Genomic DNA, 25013 nt, shown 5'->3' with positions numbered 1-25013 from the left:
ATTCCATAAATTTCAGAGATGCAATGAAGATACTGTTCCAATGTCAGTCAACTATATTATTAATGCCAAGAAGTTCCTATGTGGACATGTGCAAGTATTAGTTGGAAACTTTGAATGAGAAACAAACAACAAAATGTTTGGATTCATATTCACAAATCGATCTAGAGTGTAAAACTGTAAAATATTTTAAATAATTTTACTTGCTGGTACCACCATTGGTGGTGGGCGTGGAGTTAAAACTGGTGGTGCCGATGGAGGCATTGGCACAACGTTGATTCGAGGTCCAGGGATCATAGGTGGCATGGGAGCGGTTAGAACAGGTCCAGGTGCTAATCTGATAACCGGAGACATTGGTGGCCTGGGGAGAACCGGCATTGATGACATAACATTCCGCACTGGGGGAGGCATCTAAATGATTTTAAAAAGAGTTTAATTGTACCATGTCTCTAAATGCAAATCATCACATTTTTCCTGCACACAGAACCAAACTCCCAACACAATTTAACTTCTCATCTCAATTTCTATGAAAGTACTTAGAACAAACACTGCCTTTGTAAACTATTCTTGCTACAATCACATTGTCCCAGTAATAGCAGTGAGGCACTTCCATTTCACTAGTTAACAATTAAATATTTTGTTAATTTTATATTAGTGCCATAACAATTTAAAAAATTCAAAACAGGATCTGATCCTATTACCCTGTTTTACAATCCATTTCAGCTTGATCTCAACTTTTCCATGCATGATGTCATGTAAGATCAACTATACTGTGCAAAGTTTTGTCAGAGCAACTTCCAAGTGTTACTGAAGCATTACAAATCAAAATGTAAACTGTCACATTCTATTTTTCAGTTAAGAATGACTGGATAAGATTTTCAAAAGCATTGTTGAACATTTTCTATTTGTGTGGATAGTCTTCTGGATATTTTATGATTAAAGTTTGAAAATACGAATGAATTCAGACAGACAATTATTTGATTAGCTCATTCTTGATTATTTCTTCTGCTGATGCTGGAAGAGGGAAATCAGTAATGTTGTTACATTTTATCACATGGCTCATTTCCAAGTACTGCATATATTGGACTGGAAACATGATTCAAAAATAGAAATCGAAAGTATTTGAAGCCTCAACAGAGGTGGAAGATGGTACAGATCCACTTATTTACTACTGAAAATTAGAGTAAATTGTTAGATAACAGACCTGTAGCAAATATGTTTCAACTGTAGGCTTTTAACTAGCACATTACTAAGATCTAGATTTTCGTCTATATTACTATTCCATCCAACTCTGAAAATGAAATGCTTGTAACCATTTTCAAGACAGTTGTTAGAACTTACAGAAGGTGGTCGAGGCATTGATGTGATTGGTGGAGCATTCATAGAAGAATTTGATACAGATGAAGGTGGTGGGGGTTGTGGAGGTAAATCAGCAGGTTTGCTGGGTCCAATCTTGTCTTTTGTGTCATCTTCCGGAACCAATCCCTTGGCCTTGTGGATGGCTTCGATCTGCTCTTGCAGTGTGATGTTGGCTTGTGCAGCTTGTTGTGTTCGTGCCATACTGCCAGAGTGACCGTCCCAAGTAACCTTTGCCAAAAAAGAAAACATAGATAGGCATTTCTTATTAGCTTGTTTATTATTTTACGATTATAATTAATGAAAAGCTTCTCTGCAATATCAAATAATTATTTCAGAGTAACTATGCCTTCAATTTCTGAATTAATCTGTATGAAAAAAATTTACCATCTACTTTAACTGTTGTAATAGACAATTATTATTTTTTTATTTCCAAATGCTTTCCCCAATTGAATAAGCAGATTATACCTATCATCAGCACTTTGTGTTGTGCTGTCATGTTACTTTCCATAGTTTAATTTCTTTTACAAGCTTTTCTTTAAATATAAATGGACTTACTAAAATTTAGAAAATACATTTAATCACAATGTACTCATTCGTAAGCAATTATGACTGAATAAGTGGGAGAGAATAGCTGGTGAATGAATTTATATATACTGTATTAATTTGCTAGGTATTCATATACAAGGGAAAGATTATGGCTACAGCTGTGAAATTTCAGTAATAAGCAGCATCAGGAGATCCTTGACATTCAATGGCATTACCCTCACTAAGTTCCTCATGGTCAACAGCCTGGGATTACCACTGACCAGAAAGTGAATTGGACTAGCCTTAGGAATATGGTGGCTATATGTGCAGTTCAGAGGTTGGGATTTCTGTGGTAATTAAACTCCTCCCTCCGCGTAGCTTGTCCATCATCTATAAAGTCAAGAGTATGATGGAACACTCCCAATTTGCCTAGATGAGTACAGCTCCAACAGCACTCAAGATGCTTGACACCATATGACTCCCTCCACTACTGACACTCATTAGTAGCAGCAGCATGTACAATCTATGAGATGCACTGCAGAATTTTCACCAAGGTCAGTTAGACAGCACTTTCCAAATCCAAAATCATTCCCATTTAGAAAGACAAAGGTAGCAGATACATGGGAACATGACCACCTGCAAGATCCCCTCAAACCACTCACACTCCTGACTTGGAAATATATTGCCACTCCTGAATTCTGAAACTCCCTCCTTAATGTCATTATGGGTCTACCTACAGCAAATGACTTGCTGCAGTTCAAGAAGGCAGCTAATCACCATCTTGTCAAATGCTGGCCTAGCTGGTGATGCTTGCATCCCATGAATGGATTCTTTAAAAAATCTGCATCAAAGTATCATTTGAACAATATGTAAATTACAAGAGATTTTCACAATAATAGATGTTTGTACCTTCTCTTCTGGTTTCTGGATTTCTTCTTCACCAATCTTCTTACCAATGGCTGTTTCTTCCACACCAAAGATGTCAGTACGTCGCTCAGCCAGCTGCTTCAAACTACTTTCAATATCCAGACCTGATGGAGAAAACAAATCATATCAAAAGATCAAAATCTTTATGAAAAATAAATACGAAAGTAAGAAACTCACAAAACTTGCAGAATTTTTCACTGCAAGTTCTTGTTTTATAGATTACCAGAAAACGTTGGTCTGGAGAGCAGCATTCCTCATCAATTAGTCAGTGGAACAAAATTTAACATCACATTAGGGTGCACAACTTCTGTTTCTACACTGTCTTTAATTGACCATTTTAAAACAAGAAAACATTAACAATGAGCAATAAACAGCTAGAGTATTCTAGGTTGCTAAGATAGGACACACATATTTTACCGGATCAAGTGAAACATTAAATGTTTGTCATATGAATTCTGAGTTCAAGCAGTGATGTTGTGAGGTGGTACACCTGAGGAAAGGACAAAAGCATTAACAAGGTGGTCTTCCATGCTTCTACCAGTTACAAATTGGCACTAGCAGATGCAGAGTAGTTTGCAAACTGTGTAAGATCAAAAGAGAAAATTGGATTTGTGCCACGAGAAAATTTCCAGATATTTAAATGAACTGATAATTTTTTTCTATTTGTAAAATTATAAAAACAGATGGTAATAAGTAGGCTCTTAAGTGCACATTAGGGAAAGGAATTACATGGAACAAATGCAGTCAAAGCTAAGAAACAAAACACAACACGAGAACAGAGATGGGAGACAGAGGGTGCTGGTGGAGGGTTGCTTTACAGACTGGATGCCTGTGACCAGCAGTGTGCCACAAGGATCGGAACTGGGTCCACTGCTTTTTGTCATTTCTATAAAAATGATTTGGATGTGAACATTGGAGGTATGCTTAGTAAGTCTGCAGATGACATCAAAATTGGAGGTGTAGTGGACAGCGAAGGAGGTTACCTCAGAGTACAATGGGACATGGATCAGATGGGCCAAGGAGTGGCAGATGTATAAATATGAGCTGCAGCAATTTCGAAAGGCAATTCAGGGCAGAACGTCTACATTTCATAATCTGGACCTTGGCAGGGTGCCGGGGGGGGGGGGGGGGGGGGGGGGGTGGAGACAAGGTAATGTTCATGAACAAAAGAGACCTTGGAGTGCAGATTCATAATTCTTTGAAAGTGGAGTTGCAGGTAGAAAGGATAATGAACGCGTTTGGTACACTTGCCTTTATTGAGCAGTACATACAGTATAGGAGTTGGGAGGTCATGTTGCGGCTGTACTGGACCTTGGTTAGGCCACTTTTGGAATACTGCTATAGGAAGGATGTTGTGTAACTTGAAATGGTTCAGAAAAGATTTACAAGAATGTTGCCAAGATTGAAGAGTTTGAGCCAAAGGGAGAGATTGAATAGGCTGGGGCTGTTTCCCCTGGAGCAGAGGCTGAGGAATGACACAGATGTTTATAAAATCATGAGGGGCTTGATAGGATGAATAGCTAAGGACTTTTTTCCAAGCTAGAGTCGTCCAAAACTACAGGGCAGAGGTTAAAGGTGAGAGGGAAAAGATTTAAAAGGGACGTATGAGGCAATCTTTTCACAAAGAGGGCAGTGTCTGTATGGAATGAGCTGCCAGATGAAGTAGTGGAGGTTGGTACAATTACAACATTTAAAAGGCATCTGAATGGGTACATGAATAGGAAGGATTGAGGGGGACATGGGCTAACTGCTGGCAAATGGGACTAGATTGATTTAGGATATCTAGTCAGCATAGACAAAGTGAACTGAAGGGTCTGTTTTGCATGGTGTAGACCTATGTGACTATATATACACAAGTAAATAGACATACAAGTTAGCAGCCATGGAGGCCATTTGATCCCTCTAGCCTTCACCACCACTCAATAAAATCACAGCTGCCCTTGCCTCATACTCTAAATTCCTCTTTTTAATCTTCTAGTTACTCTTTGCTAATATTTCCATTCTGTCCAGTCTTCTGATCAGCCACTCACTTTGCCAAACTTTATACTTTTTCTTTTACTTGAATGCAACTTTTAAACTTAGTTTAGGGCTGGTACATGCTTCATTAGAATGTTTATTTCTTGCTGGAATGTATTTTTCCTCAGTATTCTTAAATTCCTGTTACTATCTCCCCGCCTTATCCTAGTTTTGTAAATCACTTTAGCCAGCTCTATCTACATGCCTCAAAATTATCCACAGTAGTTCAATCCACTCTTCTCTTCCTCAGGCTAAGTGAGCCAATTAATTAATCCCATTTTGTACATTACCAGATCTAGTAGTGTGCTCTTTGATTGGCTCTAGGACATAGTGCTCTAAACTTAACTGTCCAGAAAACATGAAGAGCTCATCATCCCATTACCCTTGCCAACCGGATTCATCCAATCTATGTATAAATTAGAATCATCCACTAATATTGCCATACCTTTCTCGGAAGCCCCCATTTTTTCTTTCTGTATTTCCTATCGTACAGCTGTAGGGGTCCCATAAACCAGTCCCACAGTGAATTCTTATCTTTACTACTTTTTAATCTCTTCCCAAACTGATTCTCCATTCTGATGTCCAAACCAAAGGCAATTTCACTCTAATGTGCTGATGTCATCCCTAATTAACTGAGCAATCCTTGTACCGCTTCCCAGTTTCCTCCAATATCACAAGTAACACTTGCCTGGGGCATATACTTCATCTTCACTCTGCTTTTCTCTGATAGAACGTTCACGTTGCTCCAACCAGCGAGGATCCAGCAGCCCAATACGCATGTGCTCTTGCATTTTGCTGGCAGGAATCTTTTCCCCAGTGATTGGAGAGATGAGATATTCATCAGGTGCAGGTGTACCAGCCACTGGTTTTGAAGCTAAAGGAATATAAATAATGTATATTCATTTTTTAGGTGAAACTTCTCAGCAATTGAGTAAAAGACACATATATAGGCACACAAAAATCAAAGTAAAAAATCACAAGATATTAAGTAGATTTGTTTCTTTAAATTTCAAAAGTGAAGCACAGATGCTGCAACCTCCCAGATAAAGTACAGGTCAAAGCAAAATTGTGGTCCAGTATCATTCTATTTAGCTTTTAATCTATACGGTACAAATGATGCCTGAAACTATAAGTCATTAAACAACATATATTTTTTAAAAAATCACTATTAATGTAATACCAAGTTATGCAGCTGATTTATCCAACACAACAAACAGTAAGGAGTGTATAATACTACAAAAATCAATCTGGTGCAGAAACTCTGAATTTGGAGCTTTACAATTTAAGTTAAAACAAATGAAACTGTAGTCTTACACACTAGTACTTTCTAAATAAACTAAATGACAACTTGTTAAGTGTACAACAAACACTAGACGTGAACTAAATACATAAAGTTAAATAAACATGTGTCTTATATAAATATTCACTTTTTTTAAAAACACTTATTTACTCTCAAAATTCAGTCATTGCTGTAATTTAGATGTCATTAGATGGCTTGTTATAAAAAGCAACTGGTTCACTAACACTCCTTAGGAAACGGAACCTCATCAGTCCTACATGCTCTCACCTACTTCTAACTTCACACTCAAACAACATAGATGTCCGACTTGAAAAGCAATCATAGCATGAAGGAATTGGTAAGAAATCTAGTCTTGCCTAAATTTTAAGAACAAATGTAGTTTTTTTTAATAAGGCAACTCCCACAAACAGCAATGAGAAAAATGGCTAGTCTTTCAGATGATTTAAATATGTATTGGTTAGGACATTGGAAGAGTACATTCTTCTCTTCCAAAGTGGGAGAGATTCATGAGATTTTAGTTAGATGTTAAAGCAATGCAGTAAAAGTGCCATCTTAATTAGTGTGGGCCAATACGTTAGCACTATTCACACACATAATTAGGGACCCTGATATAATTTACTATACTTCTAATCAGTAAAAGAACATAACAGACACTACTGTTGACCAAGTGTGCAAAATTAATTTGCAAAGTGCACGTTTCTGAAATTTAATCATTGCTTGCTTGTCGGAGAATGTTGAGGTGAAAGAGAGTCCAAGTCCTTTTTTATCTTTCTTAGTTACTGAATGGCGATTGATATTTGTTAACAGTTATATGAAATATATTCAGCTGTCATGAGTGCATGCAAGGTGGTTCCATTTGTAGCTAGTCAGCAATTGTATTGGTTTATATTGTCAAAGGAGAAAGTGAGGTCTGCAGATGCTGGAGATCAGAGCTGGAAATGTGTTGCTGGAAAAGCGCAGCAGGTCAGGCAGCATCCAGGGAACAGGAGAATCGACGTTTCGGGCATAAGCCCTTCCTGAAGAAGGGCTTATGCCCGAAACGTCGATTCTCCTGTTCCCTGGATGCTGCCTGACCTGCTGCGCTTTTCCAGCAACACATTTCCAGCTTTATATTGTCAAACCCTATAATGGATCTTGACTGCAAATCTTGTTGACTCAGATGCCAAATGTTTTATAAAACAAGTTGACACGTGTGCTATTAATTCATATAAAATTAATCTTTTCTGGTGTGAGGGTTGGGATTGCAGGTTTGAGGAATGTACTGGCCTTTAAACATTTGGAGAAACTTCGTGGCAGCAGGTAGGAACTGGAGGCAGTGCTAAAGTTTGGCAGGAAATAAGGTGAGAATTCCATCAGAAGATGAAGATGCTGCTAAACTGCAGCATTCAACTAGGCTCTTGTGGGCAGTGGCAGTATCCCTCCCTCTAGGCGAGAAGATCCAGGTTCAAGTCCCACCTGTCCCAGACATGCATCATAACATGTCTGAACAGGGTGATTAAAAGATATCTAGAACAGGAATGAGTGGAAGTGAAGATAATGTCACTATGACTGAGGAGGAGGATGGCAAGTACACCAAGTTAAACAGTGGAAACCAGGATTTGATGTTGCACTGTGAATAATAATTTGCTCCATCATTGGAAGAACTTCAGAACTGAACAGCTGGAAGTTCTTCATCAACACGCACCAACTCTTTGATCTCCTTTTCTGAAAATGAATGTCGATGAATTTGCAGTTTACAAAGAAAATGAACCAGCATGATTGCAGTTTTGTACTTATAAGTATGGAAAAATCCAAGTGAGTTTTATTGCCTATGGCAATGGCAGTTTATTTTCCATAAACTAATGGCTTTGGATTCCTAACTTTTTTATTTGATTAAATTCATTACTCTCCTCAAACTTGCCAAGTTTACCATTGAGAATGTAGCAGGAGGCTGCAGTGGCCCATGTCACAATCAGAGACATATGTCTGATGAGGTTAGGGTTTGAACCTGGATATTCTAGCTCAGAGGTAGAGACATTAATTCGATGTCACAAGAGTCCAGGTGAATGCTGCAAATTAGGCCTCTACATGGCTCTAGGCATCAACGTCTTAAGATTCTGCTCTCACATTATCTTCCCTCCAATTTTTTAGCTCAGATCTGACAGTGTTAGGAGTAACTTATCAAAACTTTCAAGATGATAAACGTATTAAAATAAACTGAATTCTCCTCATCGTAAGTAAATACAATAATGGCCTAAAGAGCAAGTCACTGACATCCTCTCAAAAAATGTATCAAAAAAGCATAAGGAGAAAATAATGGAATCAATCCTGCTCTGGCAAGCTTTTCACTTTAGGGGTGCTCTGGTTGTGACATACTCCCAACTAAGTATTCCATAAAATACTCTTCAGGCATGGTTTTTGAGATTTCAGAATTCTTACGATGTATGATAATACTGCAATGATCACCAATTCCTCAATTTTTCTACTTTAATTTTATGCTAGATAGATGAAATGAACAAGGAAACAGTACAACTTTGAGAGAAAATTTATGAAGAATAGTTACAATATAAAAGGTATCACCAGGATCAAGAAAAATAAAATGAGCAAGTTATTTATAATTTTACAAACTAATTCAAGAAAATTGTTCATTTTGTTGGGGAAATACATTCTGTCTACATGCTTGATTCCATTAACTTCTTCCAGACTAACAGTGCAACCTAATTAATATAAATCATTGTCTTTGAGATCAATGAAGAGCACCATTAAAAGCACTCTTTGCAAACTGACCTTTGGGATCATAGTCCTTCCTAATGATAACCTGGTCTGGAGTAGGAGGAAGTGGTGGAGGCATTGGATTATCAGGTGGTGGTGGGGCGGCTTTCTGACTTTCATCTTCTTCATCCGATCCCTAAGAGAAATCATCATACAAGTCTAAATGAGTTGAATTGTACATTGCATTTAAAATAAACCATTTGGTGAAACAGAATTAGGCACCCCCCTTTTCTCTTATTGGTGAGTATTTCTGCTCTTTAAAACAAAAGAAGGTCTAAAGGAATTTGACACTAAAGGAGAAAAGGAGCCTGGCAGGACATGAGAAGGAAATAAAAATCAATGCCAAGTCCCTGGTCCCACATATTTACCTGGGAGCCAACAGAGAGAGAGCAACCTGCAGGGGAGGAGACTTGGGGATCAGAAACAGTGAAAAGTGATATCACAGGATAAGGTTGGTAATTTGGCTAATTTGAACATTTGTTCCAAGTTGCTTTCTGATTGAAGGTAAATTGGAGACATACTTTACAGATTAAAAACTAAAGACCAATAGGAAATTTAAAATTACAAATTAAAAGCTAATTAAATAATTTAGAGATGCAGGGGCCAGGCAATGTGATGTATTTGCAGGATGTGGGAACTCATGGAATCTACTGTGGTTCATAGTGAACATACGTATAGCAAATGTTTGCTTGTCCAAGGAATACTGGCTCAGAGTTGATGAGCTCAAGTTTGAGCGTAAGATACTGCAAAACATCAGCAAGGGGGAAAGAGTTACACTCAGGAGGCAGTCACACTCTGGTACACCAAATAGCATACCAAGTACATATAGTACACACAGATAGCATCCTTTGAAAGCAGGACTGACAGTCCCGCATGGTGTGTTGCCTGCCTTTTGCCAAGGTGAGGGCCATTTTGAACCAGCTTGAAAGGATACTGGAGTGAGATGGGGAGGATCCAGGTGCTGTGACCCATGTTGCGATTAACAACATAGACAAGAGATCCTATTTGAATAATATCAGGAATTAGGAACAAAATTAAAGAAAAGGACCTCCAGAGTTATAATATCTGGATTATTACCTGAACCACATGCACATTGGCACAGAGATAAGAAAATGAGGGAACTAAGCGAATGGCTAGAGAAGTGAGGTGGGAAAGAGGGATTCAATTTCTTGGGGTACTAGCATCAGAACTGGGACAGGAAAGAACTGTAGCATTGGGATGGGCACCACCTGGGACCAATGTCCTTACCGAAAGGCTAAATATAGGTTGGTCACAAGGACTTCAAACTAGTAAATAGTTGGGAAGGCTTGTGGGAAGTCAATACAGTTTCAAAATCAAGTAACATGAGAGAATAAATAGGTAGGAATTCTATTTTAAGTATAGCAGGTAATGGTAAAAGTATAAGGGTATGACTAAACTGGAAAAGAGAAATAATAAACAGTTGAATAAAGCATCAGGTTTCAGTACATGGTCAAAATAAGAGTTCTAGATATAAAAATGCATAGAGTGTAAGGAATAAATTAAACAATTTAACTAAGGCCAGTTTTAACAATGAGTTAGAGAGTATCCACAACAAACTGGGAATATGTGCTCATGGGCAAAACAACTGAAGAATAATGGAGAAAGTTCAAAGAAACATTTAACACAACATAAAATCAATATATACCACAAAAGGGAAAAATTCATCTCAGAAAAAAAATAACCATGGACAACCAAAGAGCTAAGGGACAACATATAACTAAACGAATGGGCTTACAAAATGTGAATTAACAGCACAGATCTTCCCAAATGGGAAATACGAACAACAACAAAGGGCAACAAAGCAGCTTGTAAGCGTTATTAAAAGGGATTATGAAATAAAATCAATAAGAAAAAATTTTATAGTCGCATAATGGGAAAGTGGGCAGTCAGCAGCAATGTTGGCCCACTAAAGACTGAAAGCTGGGATACTGTCAATGACAATGGAGGAAATGGCAGAAGTTGAGTTATCACTTTGACTCGGCATTTACAGTAGAAAAGATAGCTTGCTTGCTGGAAGCCCCAAGGAAATTAATAGCGGATCAAAAACAGGGACTGAATAAAATTAAATCAAGTAAAACATTGACAATTAAGAAATCAACAGAACAAAAGAGAGAAAAAAATCCCTAAAGACCTGACGGTTTCCATTCAAGGATGTTAACGGAAGCAGGGGAACACATTGTAGACGCCCTCATATAATCTTTCGGAGTTTTTCTGACACAGGAATCATCCCCCTGGATTGGGGGATTGCATATATCACTCCATTTTATTTTAAGAACAGAAGAGGAAAACCAGGGAGGACAAGTTAGCCTAACATTTATACAAAAAGTCAAAAGAACTGCAGATGCTAAAAATCAGAAACTGCTGGAAAATCTCAGCAGGTCTGGCAGCATCTGTGACGAGAAATTAGAGTTAATGTTTCAGGTCTAGTAACCCTTCAGGGTCTGAAAAAAGGGTTACTGGACCCAAAACGTCAACTCTGATTTCTCTCCAAGGATGCTGTCAGTACTGCTGATCTTTTCCAGCCATTTGTGTTTTTGAGCCTAATATCTATGGTGGGAAAATTGTTGGGAGTCTATAATCAAGGATGAGGGAACGGAATACCTTCAAATTCTTTAGGTAATCAGGGACGGCCAGCATGGATTCATAACAGGTATGTTATGCCTAACAAATCTTACTGAATTTTTTTTTGAAGAGGTGACTAAAGTAATGGACTGGGCTAGATGTTGTTTATGTGAACTTCCAGAAGGCATTTGAAGTCTCACATAAAAGACTGTTAACTAAGGTAGAAGCCTATGGAATTGAGGGCAAATTACTGACGTGGATAGGAGATTGGTTGAATGGCAGGCAACAGAAAATAGGATTAATGGGTAGGTATTCATTGGTTGGGAAGCTGAGAATTAGTGGAGTAATAGTCTGAGAATTATGGCCAGATCGTTCAGGAGAGATGTTAGAAGCATTTCTGATTGCAAAGGGTGGTAGGGGTTTGGTACTTTCCTCCACACGTGACAGTGGATACTTGATCAGTTGTTATATTTAAATTTTTGTTAAGCAAACATATTAGGTGATATGGGCTAAAGGCAGAGATATGGAGTTAGGCCACAGATCAACCATGATCTTGAGTGGTGGAACAGGGTCAAGGGACTGAATGGCCTACTCTTGTCCCTCTGCTGTTACAACATTGACATTTTCCCCAATGGTTTTGTATTTTGTTCTTTGAAAAAAAAAGTTACAGCTTCCACTTGCACTGGAAACAAAAACCCAAGTCAAACAAAACCCCACAACATTCTAGATTTGGATCAACTGGTTTTCCAAACCTATTCCTTAAGAGTATTTCAGGTGGATTGATTTTGCTTAGAAACATTGAGACAGGGAAAACAGTGCCAGCCTGTTCAGCCACTCCCTGTAGCTCAAATCCTCCAACCCTGGCAACAATCCTTGTAAATCTTTTCTGAACCCTTTCAAGGTTCACAACATCTTTTCGATAGGAAGGAGACCAGAATTGCCAACAGTGGCCTAACCAATGTCCTGTACAGCTGCAACATGACCTCCCAACTCCTGTACTCAATACTCTGACCAATAAAGGAAAGCAGACCAAATGCCTTCTTCACTATCCTATCTACCTGCGACTCTATTCAGCAACACTCTCTAGGACCTTACCATTAAGTGTATAGGTCCTGCTAAGATTTGCTTTCCCAAAATGCAGCACCTCACATTTATTTGAATTAAACTCCATCTGCCACTTCTCATCCCATTGGCCCATCTGGTCCAGATCCTGTTGTAATCTGAGGTAACCTCATTCGCTGTCCACTACACCTCCAATTTTGGTGTCATGTGCAAACTTACTAACTGCACCTCTTATGCTCACATTCAAATCATTTATGTAAATGACAAAAAGTAGAGAACCCAGCACCGATCCTTGTGGCACTCCACTGGTCACAGGCCTCCAGTCTGGAAAACAACCCTCCACCACCACCCTCTGTCTTCTACCTTTGAGCCTGTTCTGTATCCAAATGGCTAGTTCTCCCTGTATTCCATGAGATCTAACTAAATGAATGAACAATTCATTTTAATATTTACTTGGCATCTTATCAAAAGTTAGGTATGGTTGGAAACATGAAAATCAAGTCAGTCCTTTTGAAATATACTATGATTTATGTTGTTATTACGCATGTCTTTAAAAAGGAACAGAAGTTCATGGTGACATTATAGATATCAAATGCCTAAAACTGTAACACATTTTCAAAGTCTGTTGCAAGTAAAATTCAGTATTAATTCTAAGTTTTCATAAAAACAAACTAACTTCAAAATAAAGCCCTTGTCACATTAACAGGCTAGCCGCTGACACTGGTTGATTCACTGGTCATGACTTCTCTGAAAGAGAGAGACATCTGAACATCTCATAGGACGTGCTAATAACTTGAATGTACAGCAGAACTGAATACACAGGAACGTCGATTATCAATTACCTGAATTTCAGATCATCCGAAGAGGACCTCAAGGCCCCGATAGAAACATTAAGTTAAAGAGTTGTTTCAACCCTGATCGATTCTTTTGTTTTACAGGTACAGTGATTAAAAAACAAACTCGGCTCACTGAAATGCTGCTGAGAACAGTCTTGGACAGTCCAGGCACCGTCTCCAAACGACCGACCTCCTGCTCTCTCTCTCTCTCCCTCCCCCTCCATACTTTCCCTAGAGTTCTATATAGGGGTGAACCCTAAACCTCCCCTTTCCTCAGATAATCTCTCCAACATTGTCCTGTACAGGACAGAGGTAGAACCTGTCAAAAAGTTGCAGTAAAAAAGTTGTGTTTGCGCATGTGCACTATTTGGGCGGCACGGTGGCACAGTGGTTAGCACTGCTGCCTCACAGCGCCAGAGACCCGGGTTCAATTCCCGCCTCAGGCAACTAACTGTGTGGAGTTTGCACGTTCTCCCCGCGTCTGCGTGGGTTTCCTCCGGGTGCTCCGGTTTCCTCCCACAGTCCAAAGATGTGCAGGTTAGGTGAATTGGCCATGCTAAATTGCCCGTAGTGTTAGGTAAGGGGTAAACGTAACGGTATGGGTGGGTTGCGCTTCGGCGGGTCGGTGTGGACTTGTTGGGCCGAAGGGCCTGTTTCCACACTGTAAGTAATCTAATTTGGAGACTTACCCCACAAAGACAGCAGCAGTCTGTCTGTTGGTGTACAGTCAGGCGGCCCTCCTTCCCCGCCACCCCAGTGGGCGGGAGTGCAGGAGGGACGGACGGGTGGGAGCGGATGGAGAATGGACGGGATTGGGGGCTCACACGCAGTGTGCTGCTGCCTGGTCCCCTGAATGGGAATCAGACCTCACAGAAAACTCCGAGCCCCAGAGGAAATCATTTAACGGAATAATCAATTATCCGAAGCGAACTAGTGCCCGCCCATCTTACTTGGATAATCGAGGTTCCTCTGTATTACCACTATTACTTAATGGACAATTCAAAGACATTTTTACACCAAATTAAACCAAATTGTCATTACAGTAATTATCTCTGAAGTCTTTATAATGTATCATTAGGTTTACAACAGTTGTTAGTGATGCTGGAAGAATTCTGCAAAATTGACAGCAATTCCAAGGATAACATGAGGATAAACTATAAAATACTCAAAAACTATCTTTACATCAATAACCAGGATCATTTTATATCATACCTCGTCCATATCCTGTACTTGTGTATCTTGATCCAACTGTGATGGAGTCTCTTCTGGCTTATCCTCAGTTTCTTCAGCTTCATCATCAGATTCCACCTCCATTTCAACCTCCTCACTCTCCCCGAACTTCTCATATCTCTCTTGCATCAAAATACGAGCTCCAAGTTCTTCTGGGGTAGTTGGTGGAGGGAAGTGCCCTATAATTAGAAAGGATAAGCAACTGATGAATTTCATTGCTTGCACATATCTATGTTTCCCACTTCTGCCCCAACAGAAGAATAACACTATTACAGTATAACTACGTCTGGTTGAAGAAAAAAAAAATCAAAATTAAATCTAAACATAATCAAAGAAATATTGTTAGCTCGACAAGTTTGGCTGCTACTTTATACTTGGCAAGAACCCTAGTTAACAATAAACATCAAAACTTTTTTTTAAAAAAAAAGTTTCATGACCTTCAACAACTGCCTTTGTCACTAGAACAGGCAGTTGAGGTCTCAATTTAATATTACTGAATAACAATATCAAAGCACTCATTCAATACTTTATTAGATATAATGCTAGATTAGGTGTACAGATAGAACAGGCGACACGGTGGCTCAGTGGTTAGCACTGCTGCCTCACAGCACCAGGATCCCAGGTTCAATTCTAGCCTCAGGCAACTGTGTGGAGTTTGCACATTCTCCTCATATCTGCGTGGGTTTCCTCCGGGTGCTCCAGTTTCTTCCCACAGTCCAAAGATGTGCAGGTCAGGTGGTCATACTAAATTGCCCAGTGTATGAACTACTCATTAGTCAGAAGGAAATGGGTCTGGGTGGGTTACTCTTCGGAGGTTCAGTTTGGACTTCTTGGGTCAAAGGGCCTGTTTCCACTGTAAGAAATCTAAAACAAAATCTTAAACCTACAACCTTTGATTCACAGGCCCACAATTATGACAAACGACAAATAAAACACAGCTTTACGGTCAAGCTAAAACACATCCATAAAAGCAATATAATACAGTAAACTTTTTATTAAGCAGCACTTATGAGACCAGCAGTGACCCAGTTGATCAAATAATCTGGTTGATCATGAGGTCCACATAATCAATGTAAAAAGACACACTAAGTAACAAAATGTAATGCAGGGGCTGTACACATCACAGTTATACCTTACTTACAGCATAAAAATAACTTTGCCTTAAATAAAAATTAGCAGTAGACAGCCTTCTCACTCAGTCTCAGCTGACTACTCGGATATTGTGATAAAACAGGACCCGTCCAGTAACTCAGGTATATAAAATTTGTTGACATGCCGACAGTGCTGATTCATAAGGTGCCGGTTAAAACAAAGTTTGCTGTATAAATGATTGGTGTTGCCTACAACAGTTACTTGCATTCATATAATACAGAGTAGAAAACATCCCTAAGACTAAAGAGGCAGAGGAAGAAGCATCAGATTTTGTCAAAGAATAGATTAGGACCAAAACTTTGTTTATAGAGATGTATTTTGAGGAAGGGCTTGAAGTTGGAAAATGAAGATGTCTGGAGGGGGATTTACACTGCATAGAATCTGATTGGCTAAAGATATACCCAAAATCAGTGTGTTGAAGGGAAGGGTGCTCAAGAAGCCAAAATCACAGTTTCAAAAGGACGGGATAGTATTGCTGAAAGAAGTTAGAGATAGGAAACATAAGCCAGTAAGAAAATTTAACAAAATATACATTAAGTATATGGTTCTGTGGAACTGGAAACAGCATGGACAGGAACAATGATTAAACAGGACTTGTTGTGGGATTGATAACAGGGGGAGTATGGATTTGAATGGGCTGAAGTTGGTATACCAGAGGCTGCTTAGAACATCATTGGGAAATCAGCTCAAATGAATACTTCAGTGGTGGACGAATTGAAATAGGAGTGATGGCAATTGATGTTATGCAAGTTAAAAGCTGGTCGACTGACTTTGTGATGAGAAAAGGAGTAGAGGTCAACATTTCAACTTGAAGTCCACATTTCAACTTGAAGTCCAATGGAACAGTGTGAATAATCCAACTATAAACTTTAAGCAGAACTAAGGGTGGAGTTACTGTTAAGTAAACACAGTTTGTGCCAGGATTGAAGAGGATGGTTTTGATTTTTTCCTGCAAGACAGCATTGTTCATCCAAGACTGGTGTTGAAAAAGAAATAACCTAACAGCATGAAGACAGAAGCCAAGAGAAAATGACAGGACCATCCAGGTGGGTATTAATAATGTGCAAGTGCAAGCTGATCCACGCCGAGGATATCAGCCAAAGTAACAGGTAACAGAGGAAAAGAACTTAGGATGGATCTCTGATGATCTTCGGAATTGAAAGTGCAAGTTTCCTACAAATATTACTTACTCCTATAAACAGTGTGTCTACAACTCCTTAGGTTGAAAGTGGGAACAAATAAGGGCAGTTACATCACACTTCAAAATGGAGAAGTTGGAGATTGATCATGTTGAAGAATAGACAGGTTAAGAAATTATAATGCATCCCAATCTCAGAGACTACCATTACACATTTGTGATTAAGATCTTTTCAAAGGGGAGAAAATCAGCTTGCATTGATGACAACAATTTTGAGACTGAAATGAGCACAGATCTAAAGGGCAAAAACATATGCAAGTATCTCGGATGAGGAAAAAATGAGATCAGAACTATTTACAATGTCAACTAGCATGAGAAGTAGAGGTTCCTTAGGAATGGTATCAAGTGAGGAGTGCCCGAGTCTAATAAATGAGCTGAGCTTAGCGAGAGCATGGAAAATAATACAAAGAAACTGAAGAGTTGAATTCACGCTAGGATAGGTCAGCAATTGACGGTACGTTAAGTTTAGATAAGAAGTAGGGAAAGTGAAGAAAAATAGCTGAACAGATTGTTTCCATTTTTCCATGACCGTTTCATACTGCTGAGGCAGGGTTCAAAAAGATTGGAGACCAGGATTCTAAGGTGGTGCTTGGTAGTACAGAGAAGAAATCTATTCCATTAAAGTCTTCCAAGATTATCCACGTTATTTTTCAATAACATTTCAAATTAACTTACCGTAATTGCAAGTGCAAGCTAGGAAACATTCAAGGGAAAGAATGTTGTAAAAACTGTAATCAGATTAATCTTGGAATGACCACGTTCAACATTTAAACCCAAGTCAACATTTCATGCTATTGTATGGTTACATTACCTTGTTCATTGGGCTGGAAATCAACTGTTTCCACCACCACAAAGTCATGCCAGTCAATCTGGGCATAGGCTACTCTCTCCCTTTCCCGTTCTTCCTCTTCTTTCCTCCTCTCACGCTCCTGAAATTTGGCCCATTCAACTCGATACCTCACCTATTTCACACAGTCAAAATTATTTACATGTCGATACAGTGATTGACATTCCTTTTAAGCATAAGAGACAGACTTCCTACTCTTCTACACTCCTGAAAATGAAAATTTCAATTTGAACTAAATTCACATCATCGAATGTGAGGCAGAGGGAAGAGGAATGATGGAGTGGTGTAGAGGGCACTATTAACATGCATGTGAAAAACGATCTCATGATTGAGCAGAGGGTCATATTTCAAATGCACCTGAGAGCGCTGCAAATTCAGTTTTCAAATAATAAAGTTAGGTGGCATAGTGGTGTAGATGGCGTAAATCTGGAACACTCTTCCAAAAGATATTTGATGCTAATGTCACAAAGCTGCTTTCTTTTTTGTAAAAGCTGTTCCTTTTCTCAAGGATGCTATGTCCTTGGCTTTCTTCAGAAGGGTAAAAACCCGCTCTCTGTGACTTATTAATCTGGTTTGCTATAGAGATTAAAGGGTAATAAGAGGTCTTTCTGTTTATATTTAAACAAATGAGACTTCAGGCCAAAGTGGTCATGTTTTAGAAGTGACCTGTATGATGTAAAGGAAGTGGTCAGCTCTGTAGTGACCAGTTCAGTTCAGAACAGAACTAGTTGGGAGTTCAACAGTGAGCTGTGTGGAAACAAACTCACTCTCTCTCTGCCCTTCTAACTCAAACCTGTAAGCATCTGTTCTATTAATTTATACTGGTTTCTCAGGGGGTTTGCTTATTGGGACTGGTGTCTCTTCGGAACAGCATAATTAAGTCTAGTTTGGATAGACTGAGTTCTGTAGGGGTTCTTTATGTTTCATTGCATAATTTTGTGAATACATTTTTGCCTATTTTAAAATCAAGTAGTTAACCTAGCTAACTTACTCCAGGTAATTTTCACTGTACACTTACCAAAACAAATCGCAAAGTTATGGTCTTGACTGCCTGCTTAAGAAAGTTTTGAGTGGTCTGGCCTAGTCCACAACAGACTGGGGGCTCAGCTGGGATTTTAAACAGGTGTTAGTGCATTTCAGGTGTTGATTTGATTGGGTAGACAAAGTTTGGGATAGTAATGGCTCATTCAGTCGCCAAACGTTTTCTGGATGTGGATGCAGTGACTTTGGAAGGTTCGCAAAAGGTGAATAAGACCAAGCTGCAGGAATTAGCAGACCAGGTGGGATTGGAACTACCTGCTTTTGCGAGGAAAGGAGAGATAATTACAGTGGTAGCTCAGTATTTAAACATGCTGGAAAAACTAGAGTCTACAGAGATGGCAAGAATTCAATTGCAAATGAAGCAGCTTGAGTTAGAGGGGAGATAAAGAAAGGGCAGCAGAAATGAAACAGTTTGACTTACAATTGAAAGCACAAGAGAAGGAAAAAGAGAGCAGCAGAACAGAGAGAAAAAGAGAGAGCTTTTGAACTTCAAAAACTGACACTTAAAAAGAAAGTCAGCTGAAAGGCTGGAGATAAAGGCTGAAGGTAACCTTAGCGAGGAAGTAGTGTGAAATTATGTGGAAGAGCAGAGAGTTAAAACAGCAAGGTTAGCAGCTGAAGTAGCTGATGATTATGATCTGGTCCATAAAACACAGTTTGACTTCCAGAATCAATTTCAGTCCACGAGGAATAGAAATTGGGGCAAAGAGAAATCATCACGCAGAAAGGGAAAGGTAGATCTCAGCGAAAATCTTGAGGATAATTTACTGTAGGTAAATAAAAGAAACCCTACCAGGGTAAAAAAAAAAACCCCTACCCTACCAGAAGCCTACCAGGGAGAAAGCAATTCTGGATCTGGTGTTGTGCAATGAACCGGATTTGATCAGGGACCTCGAAGTAAAGGAGCCATTAGGAGGTAGTGACCACAATATAATAAGCATTAATCTGCAGTTTGAAAGGGAGAGGGTAGAATCGGAAGTGACAATATTTCTGTTGAATAAGGGGAACTATGGAGCTTTGAGGGAGGAGCTTGCCAAAGGTCAATGGTGCAATACCCTAGCAGGGATGGCAGTGGTACAACAATGGCAGGTATTTCTGGGTATAATGCAGAAGATGCAGGATCAGTTCATTCCAAAAAGGAAGAAAGATCCTAAGGGGAGGCAGGGGTGGCCGTGGCTGACTAGGGAAGTTAAGGACCATATAAAGACAAAAGGGAAAAAGTATAACATAGCAAAGATGAGTGGGAAATCGGAGGACTGGGAAGTTTTTTAAAGAACAACAGAGGATAACTAAAAAGGAAATACGCAAAGAAAAAATAAGGTACGAAGGTAAACTGGCCAAAAATATAAAGGAGGATAGTAAAGATTTTTTTAGTTATGTGAAAAGAAAAAAATGGTTAAGACTAAAATTGGGCCCTTGAAGATAGAAACGGGTGAATATATTCCGGGGAACAAAGAAATGGCAGAAGAGTTGAATTGGTACTTTAGATCTGTCTTCACTGAGGAAGACACGAGCAATCTCCCAGATGTAATAGTGGCTGAAGGACCTGAACTGAAGGGAATTTTAGGCAGGAACTGGTGTTAGAGAGACTGTTAGATCTGAAAGCTGATAAGTCCCCGGGATCTGATGGTCTGCATCCCAGGGTACTGAAGGAGGTGGCTCTAGAAATCGTGGATGCATTGGTGATCATTTTCCAATGTTCTATAGATTCAGGATCAGTTCCTGCTAATTGGAGGGTGGCTAATGTTGTCCCACTTTTTAAAGAAAAGAGGGAGAGAGAAAACAGAGAATTATAGACCAGTTAGTCTGACCTCAGCGGTGGGAAAAATGCTGGAGTCAATTATAAAGGACGAAATTACGACACATCTGGATAGCAGTAACAGGATAGGTCAGAGTCAGCATGGATTTATGAAGGGGAAATCATGCTTGACTAATCTTCTGGAATTTCTTGGAGGATATAACTCTGAAGATGGATGAGGGAGATCCAGTGGATGTAGTATACCTAGACTTTCAGAAAGCCTTGAATAAGTCCCACATAGGAGGTTGAAAATTGGTTGGCTGACAGGAAACAAAGTGTAGCGATAAACGGCTCCCTTTCGGAATGGCAGGCGGTGACCAGTGGTGTGCCACAGGGATCAGTGCTGGGACTGCAGCTTTTTACAATGTACATTAATGACATAGATGAAGGTATTAAAAGTAATATTAGCAAATTTGCTGATGACACAAAGCTGAGTGGCAGGGTGAAATGTGAGGAGGATGTTAGGAGAATACATGGTGACCTGGACAGGCTAGGTGAGTAGACAGATGCAGTTTAATGTGGATAAATGTGTGATTATCCACTTTGGTGGCAAGAACAGGAAGGCACATTACTACCTAAATGGAGTCAAGTTAGGTAAAGGGGCAGTACAGCGAGATCTAGGTATTCTTGTACATCAGTCAATGAAAGCAAGCATGCAGGTACAGCAGGCAGTGAAGAAAGCTAATAGCATGCTGGCCTTTATAACAAGAGGAAGTGAGTATAGAAGCAAAGAGGTCCTTCTGCAGCTGTACAGGGCCCTGGTGTGACCACACCTGGAATATTGTGCGCAGTTTTGGTCTCCAAATTTGCGGAAAGACATTCTGGCTATTGAGTGAGTGCAGCGTAGGTTTAACCTTACGCTGAAAGATTGGAGCGACTGGGCTTGTATACGCTTGAGTTTAGAAGGCTGAGAGGGGATCTGATTGAGACATATAAGATTATTAAAGGATTAGACACTCTGGAGGCAGGAAGCATGTTTCCGCTGATGGGTGAGTCCCGAACCAGAGAACACAGTTTAAAAATAAGGGGTAGGCCACTTAGAAGAGAGTTGAGGAGAAACTTCTTCACCCAGAGAGTAGTGGGTGTTTGGAATGCTCTGCCCCAGAAGGCTGTGGAGGCCAAGAATCTGGATACTTTTAAGAAAGAGTTGGATAGAGCTCTTAAGAATAGTGGAATCAAGGGTTATGGAGATAAGGCAGGAACAGGATACTGATTGAGGATGATCAGCCATGATCATAATGAATAGTGGTGCTGGCTCGAAGGGCAGAATGGCCTACTCCTGCACCTATTGTCTATTGTCTTGAGGGGGACAAAAGTTGAAAAGCTCCGGTGTTTTTATTGTAATAAAGTGGACCACATGAAATCACAATGTTGGTGGGTTAGGAGAAACCAAATGTAGGAAAACCAGAAAAGTCTGGAAGTTTTGTTGGACAGACTAGTAACAAAAAGCACGAGGGAAGTCAGACAACTGCCTCAGAGTGTACAAGATGATCAGAGGTTGATTTAGGAGAAGTGCCAGAGCTGCTGAAAAAATATACATGCAAGGGTAAAGTTTATTCACACAGGCCAGGAGTAACAGGTAAAGATGTTACAATGTTAAGGGACACAGGATCCTCTCAGTCTGTAATGCTGAAGGATGAGGAGATATGTACTTCTGAGGGACTACTGCCAGAAAAGGGACTGGTAACAGGAATTCATGGTGAGACAAGAAGTGCTGAATTATGTAAAGTGAGGCTAGAGTGTCTAGAGAAGAGTGGGGAATTTGTGGTAGGAGTACTGGGCAAACTCTCAGTTCCAGGAATACAATTTGTCCTTGCGAATGATACAGCTCATTCACCGATAGGCGTGCTACCTACTCTAGTGGAGATGCAGGCAACTGAAAACATGAAGGATGTTTATCCAGGCATTTTCCCTGATTGTGTGGTCACAAGATCATAAAGGCACAAGTTGAAACAGGAGAGATCAAAGGGCACAGATAAGGAAACTGATATAATGTTCTCAGAGACCTTTTTTGATCAGAAGCAGCAAATAGGTAAACTTGCAAGTATCTTTAGTTCTGTAAGCTTATAGAATTACAGCAGAAAGATGAGAAATTAAAAGTTATATCAAAAGGCATTTACAGAGAAGGAAAGTGAATGCATCCCTGTATGTTATTACTTAACAAATGAGAAAATGGAGACCATCACACATTCAAGCTGATGAGAAATGGGCAGAGATTTGTCACATTGTTTTGCCAGTAGGGTCCAGAAAGGAGGTGCTGAGAGTGGCACATGAGTTAACACTTGGAGGTCATTTAGGGGCGAGGAAAACGCAGGCTAAAATACAAAGACATTTATACTGGACTGCACGAAAATGTATTTGAATTTTGCCAGATGTGTCACACACATCAGCTAATTGGAAAACCACAGTCAGTAATATAACTTGCACTTTTAATACCTATTCCAGTATTTGAGGAACGTTTCACAAGAGTCTTGATTGTTTGTTTAGATCCCCTACCTCAAACAAAAAGTGGGAATAAGTATTTATTAACAATAATGAATGTATTGACTAGATTTCAGAGGCAATCCCATTACACAACATCACAGCTAAAAGGTTTGTAGTAGAATTACTTAAATTCTTTTACTAGAAATGGACTACCAATAGAGATCCAATCAAATCAAACTTCACATCCAAACTATTCAAAGAGGTTATGGATAACTTGGGAATAAAGTATTTCAAATCTACTGCGTACTATCCAGAATGGCAGGGAGTGCTAGAGAGATGGCATCAAACACTAAAGACCATGTTGAGGGCTTATGGTCTGGATTATCCAGATGATTGGGATATGGGAGTTCCGTTTATACTTTTCGCAATCAGAGATGCACCGAATTGACTAAATTCAGTCTACTTGAATTAATTTTTGGGCATGAAGTAAGAGCAAAGGCAATTTCGGCTTTTGTAATGCCAAATGGTATGAAAACCGTCCAGCCACTTTTCAGAGACTGACTAATAAGGTCACTGGCGTATTACCCAACTGTGTGGTGTATATTGATGACCTTGTGATTTTTAGTCATTCATGGAAGGAACATGTACAGCGTTTATCGGACTTATTTGACTGACTTCAGAGGCAAGTTTGGTGGTAAACCTAGCTAAAAGTGAATTTGCCAAAGCCCAAGTCACCTTCCTGGGCCATTATTGGACATGGACAAAAAGCCCTAAGGGATGTGAAAATGAAAGTAATTAGGGAACCTCCTACATTGTCTACAAAAAAAAAAGCAGTACTACTTTTACCAAAAGTTGGTGCTGAATTTTAGCAGTGTGGCTGCTCCACTCACCGAATTGTTAAAAAAAGGCAAGATGTTTCAGTGGACAGCAGACTGTCAAAAGCCATGTGACAGCCGAAAAGCCATGTTAACCATTGCCCCAATATTAGCCACACCTGATTACAGGAAGCCTTTCAAGGTGGCTATCGATGATGTGGGTGTCGGTGCAGTGCTCCTGCAGGAGGATGAGGAGGGAATAGAAAGACCCATTGGGTATTTTTCCAGGAAGTTGAACATTCACCAACAGAAATATTCAATGGTGGGAAAAGAGACATTATGCTTTGTCTTGGTATTACATATCAGTGTTTATTTACCAGCAATGCATGCGAGACAATCATATACATTGATCATAATTATATAATCATCGTTATTCTGTTCTTTGTCTTTCATTGTGTAATTTTGTGAATAAATTTTTGTCTGTTTTAAAATCTAGTAGTCAACCTAGCTAACTTACTTCGGGTAATTTTCACTGTACACTTACCAAAACAAATTGCAAAGTTATGGTCTGGGCTGCCTGCTTTAGAATGTTTTGATTGGTCTCACCTAGTCCATAACACTAAATCAATTGAAAGCTACATACAAAGTGATATGGAATCAATGCAGTTAGATGGGATTAGGATTCTGATCAGACTTGAGCTACGTGAACGGTGGAACATGTTTAAGGAGCTGAATATTGTACACCTGTTCTTATGTTCCACATCTTGGATGATTTGACCAAAACTTTGTGGATAATGTAAAGGGCAAGATTTAATTTTTAGGTGCTCCTCAGGAGAGCAGGGTTAATGGATAAAAAACACCACAGCATTTAGGAACGATTTGCAATGCAATAAAGGACTATTAATTACCCCAAATAGTGCTAAAGTTGTTACAGCCTTTTGTATACACTTTATTCAAAACAAATATTAATTACAAGTTTCAATTATGTCTGCAATTAATGGGGTTCATGACTTTTTGTCTATTATAGTCATCTGTATTGTCTCACCTGATCTAAAACTTCTTTAGGATTTTCTGCTTCTTTCTTCAATTTCTGAAGCAATCCCTTTGGAGGTATTAAGATCTAAGAAGAAGAAAATAAATATTATATGAAAC

General features: G+C 39.4%; 1 protein-coding gene and 1 long non-coding RNA gene across 3 annotated transcripts in view; one reads left to right on the top strand and one right to left on the bottom strand.

Moving 5' to 3' along the window:
- Positions 1-25013, bottom strand: part of sf3a1 (splicing factor 3a, subunit 1) — a 42281-nt gene that overhangs the window by 5184 nt on the left and 12084 nt on the right. The window contains exons 5-12 of the mRNA XM_043715664.2: positions 24907-24981; positions 17748-17898; positions 14569-14765; positions 8891-9011; positions 5513-5698; positions 2791-2912; positions 1339-1584; positions 201-408 (exon numbers count right to left, since the gene is read on the bottom strand). Coding sequence (XP_043571599.1) covers positions 201-408; positions 1339-1584; positions 2791-2912; positions 5513-5698; positions 8891-9011; positions 14569-14765; positions 17748-17898; positions 24907-24981 — 1306 coding nt within the window. The remainder of the gene's footprint in view (positions 1-200; positions 409-1338; positions 1585-2790; positions 2913-5512; positions 5699-8890; positions 9012-14568; positions 14766-17747; positions 17899-24906; positions 24982-25013) is intronic.
- Positions 1-25013, top strand: part of LOC122562646 (uncharacterized) — a 51319-nt gene that overhangs the window by 21337 nt on the left and 4969 nt on the right. Inside the window, exon 4 of one of the 2 annotated variants that reach the window (XR_015761257.1) lies at positions 13459-13711. The exons of the other annotated variant lie outside the window; for it this stretch is intronic. This is a non-coding gene — a long non-coding RNA (uncharacterized LOC122562646). Of the gene's footprint in view, positions 1-13458; positions 13712-25013 lie in introns of those variants that run through there. 2 annotated transcript variants of the gene reach the window in all.

Source organism: Chiloscyllium plagiosum, unplaced genomic scaffold (genome assembly GCF_037043375.1).
Source record: "Chiloscyllium plagiosum isolate Xiang-an unplaced genomic scaffold, Cpla_swu_hap1 HiC_scaffold_24, whole genome shotgun sequence".
Lineage (NCBI taxonomy): Eukaryota > Metazoa > Chordata > Chondrichthyes > Orectolobiformes > Hemiscylliidae > Chiloscyllium > Chiloscyllium plagiosum.
The sequence above is the reverse complement of the archived record's forward strand: the minus strand, read 5'-3'. Positions and strand labels throughout refer to the sequence as shown.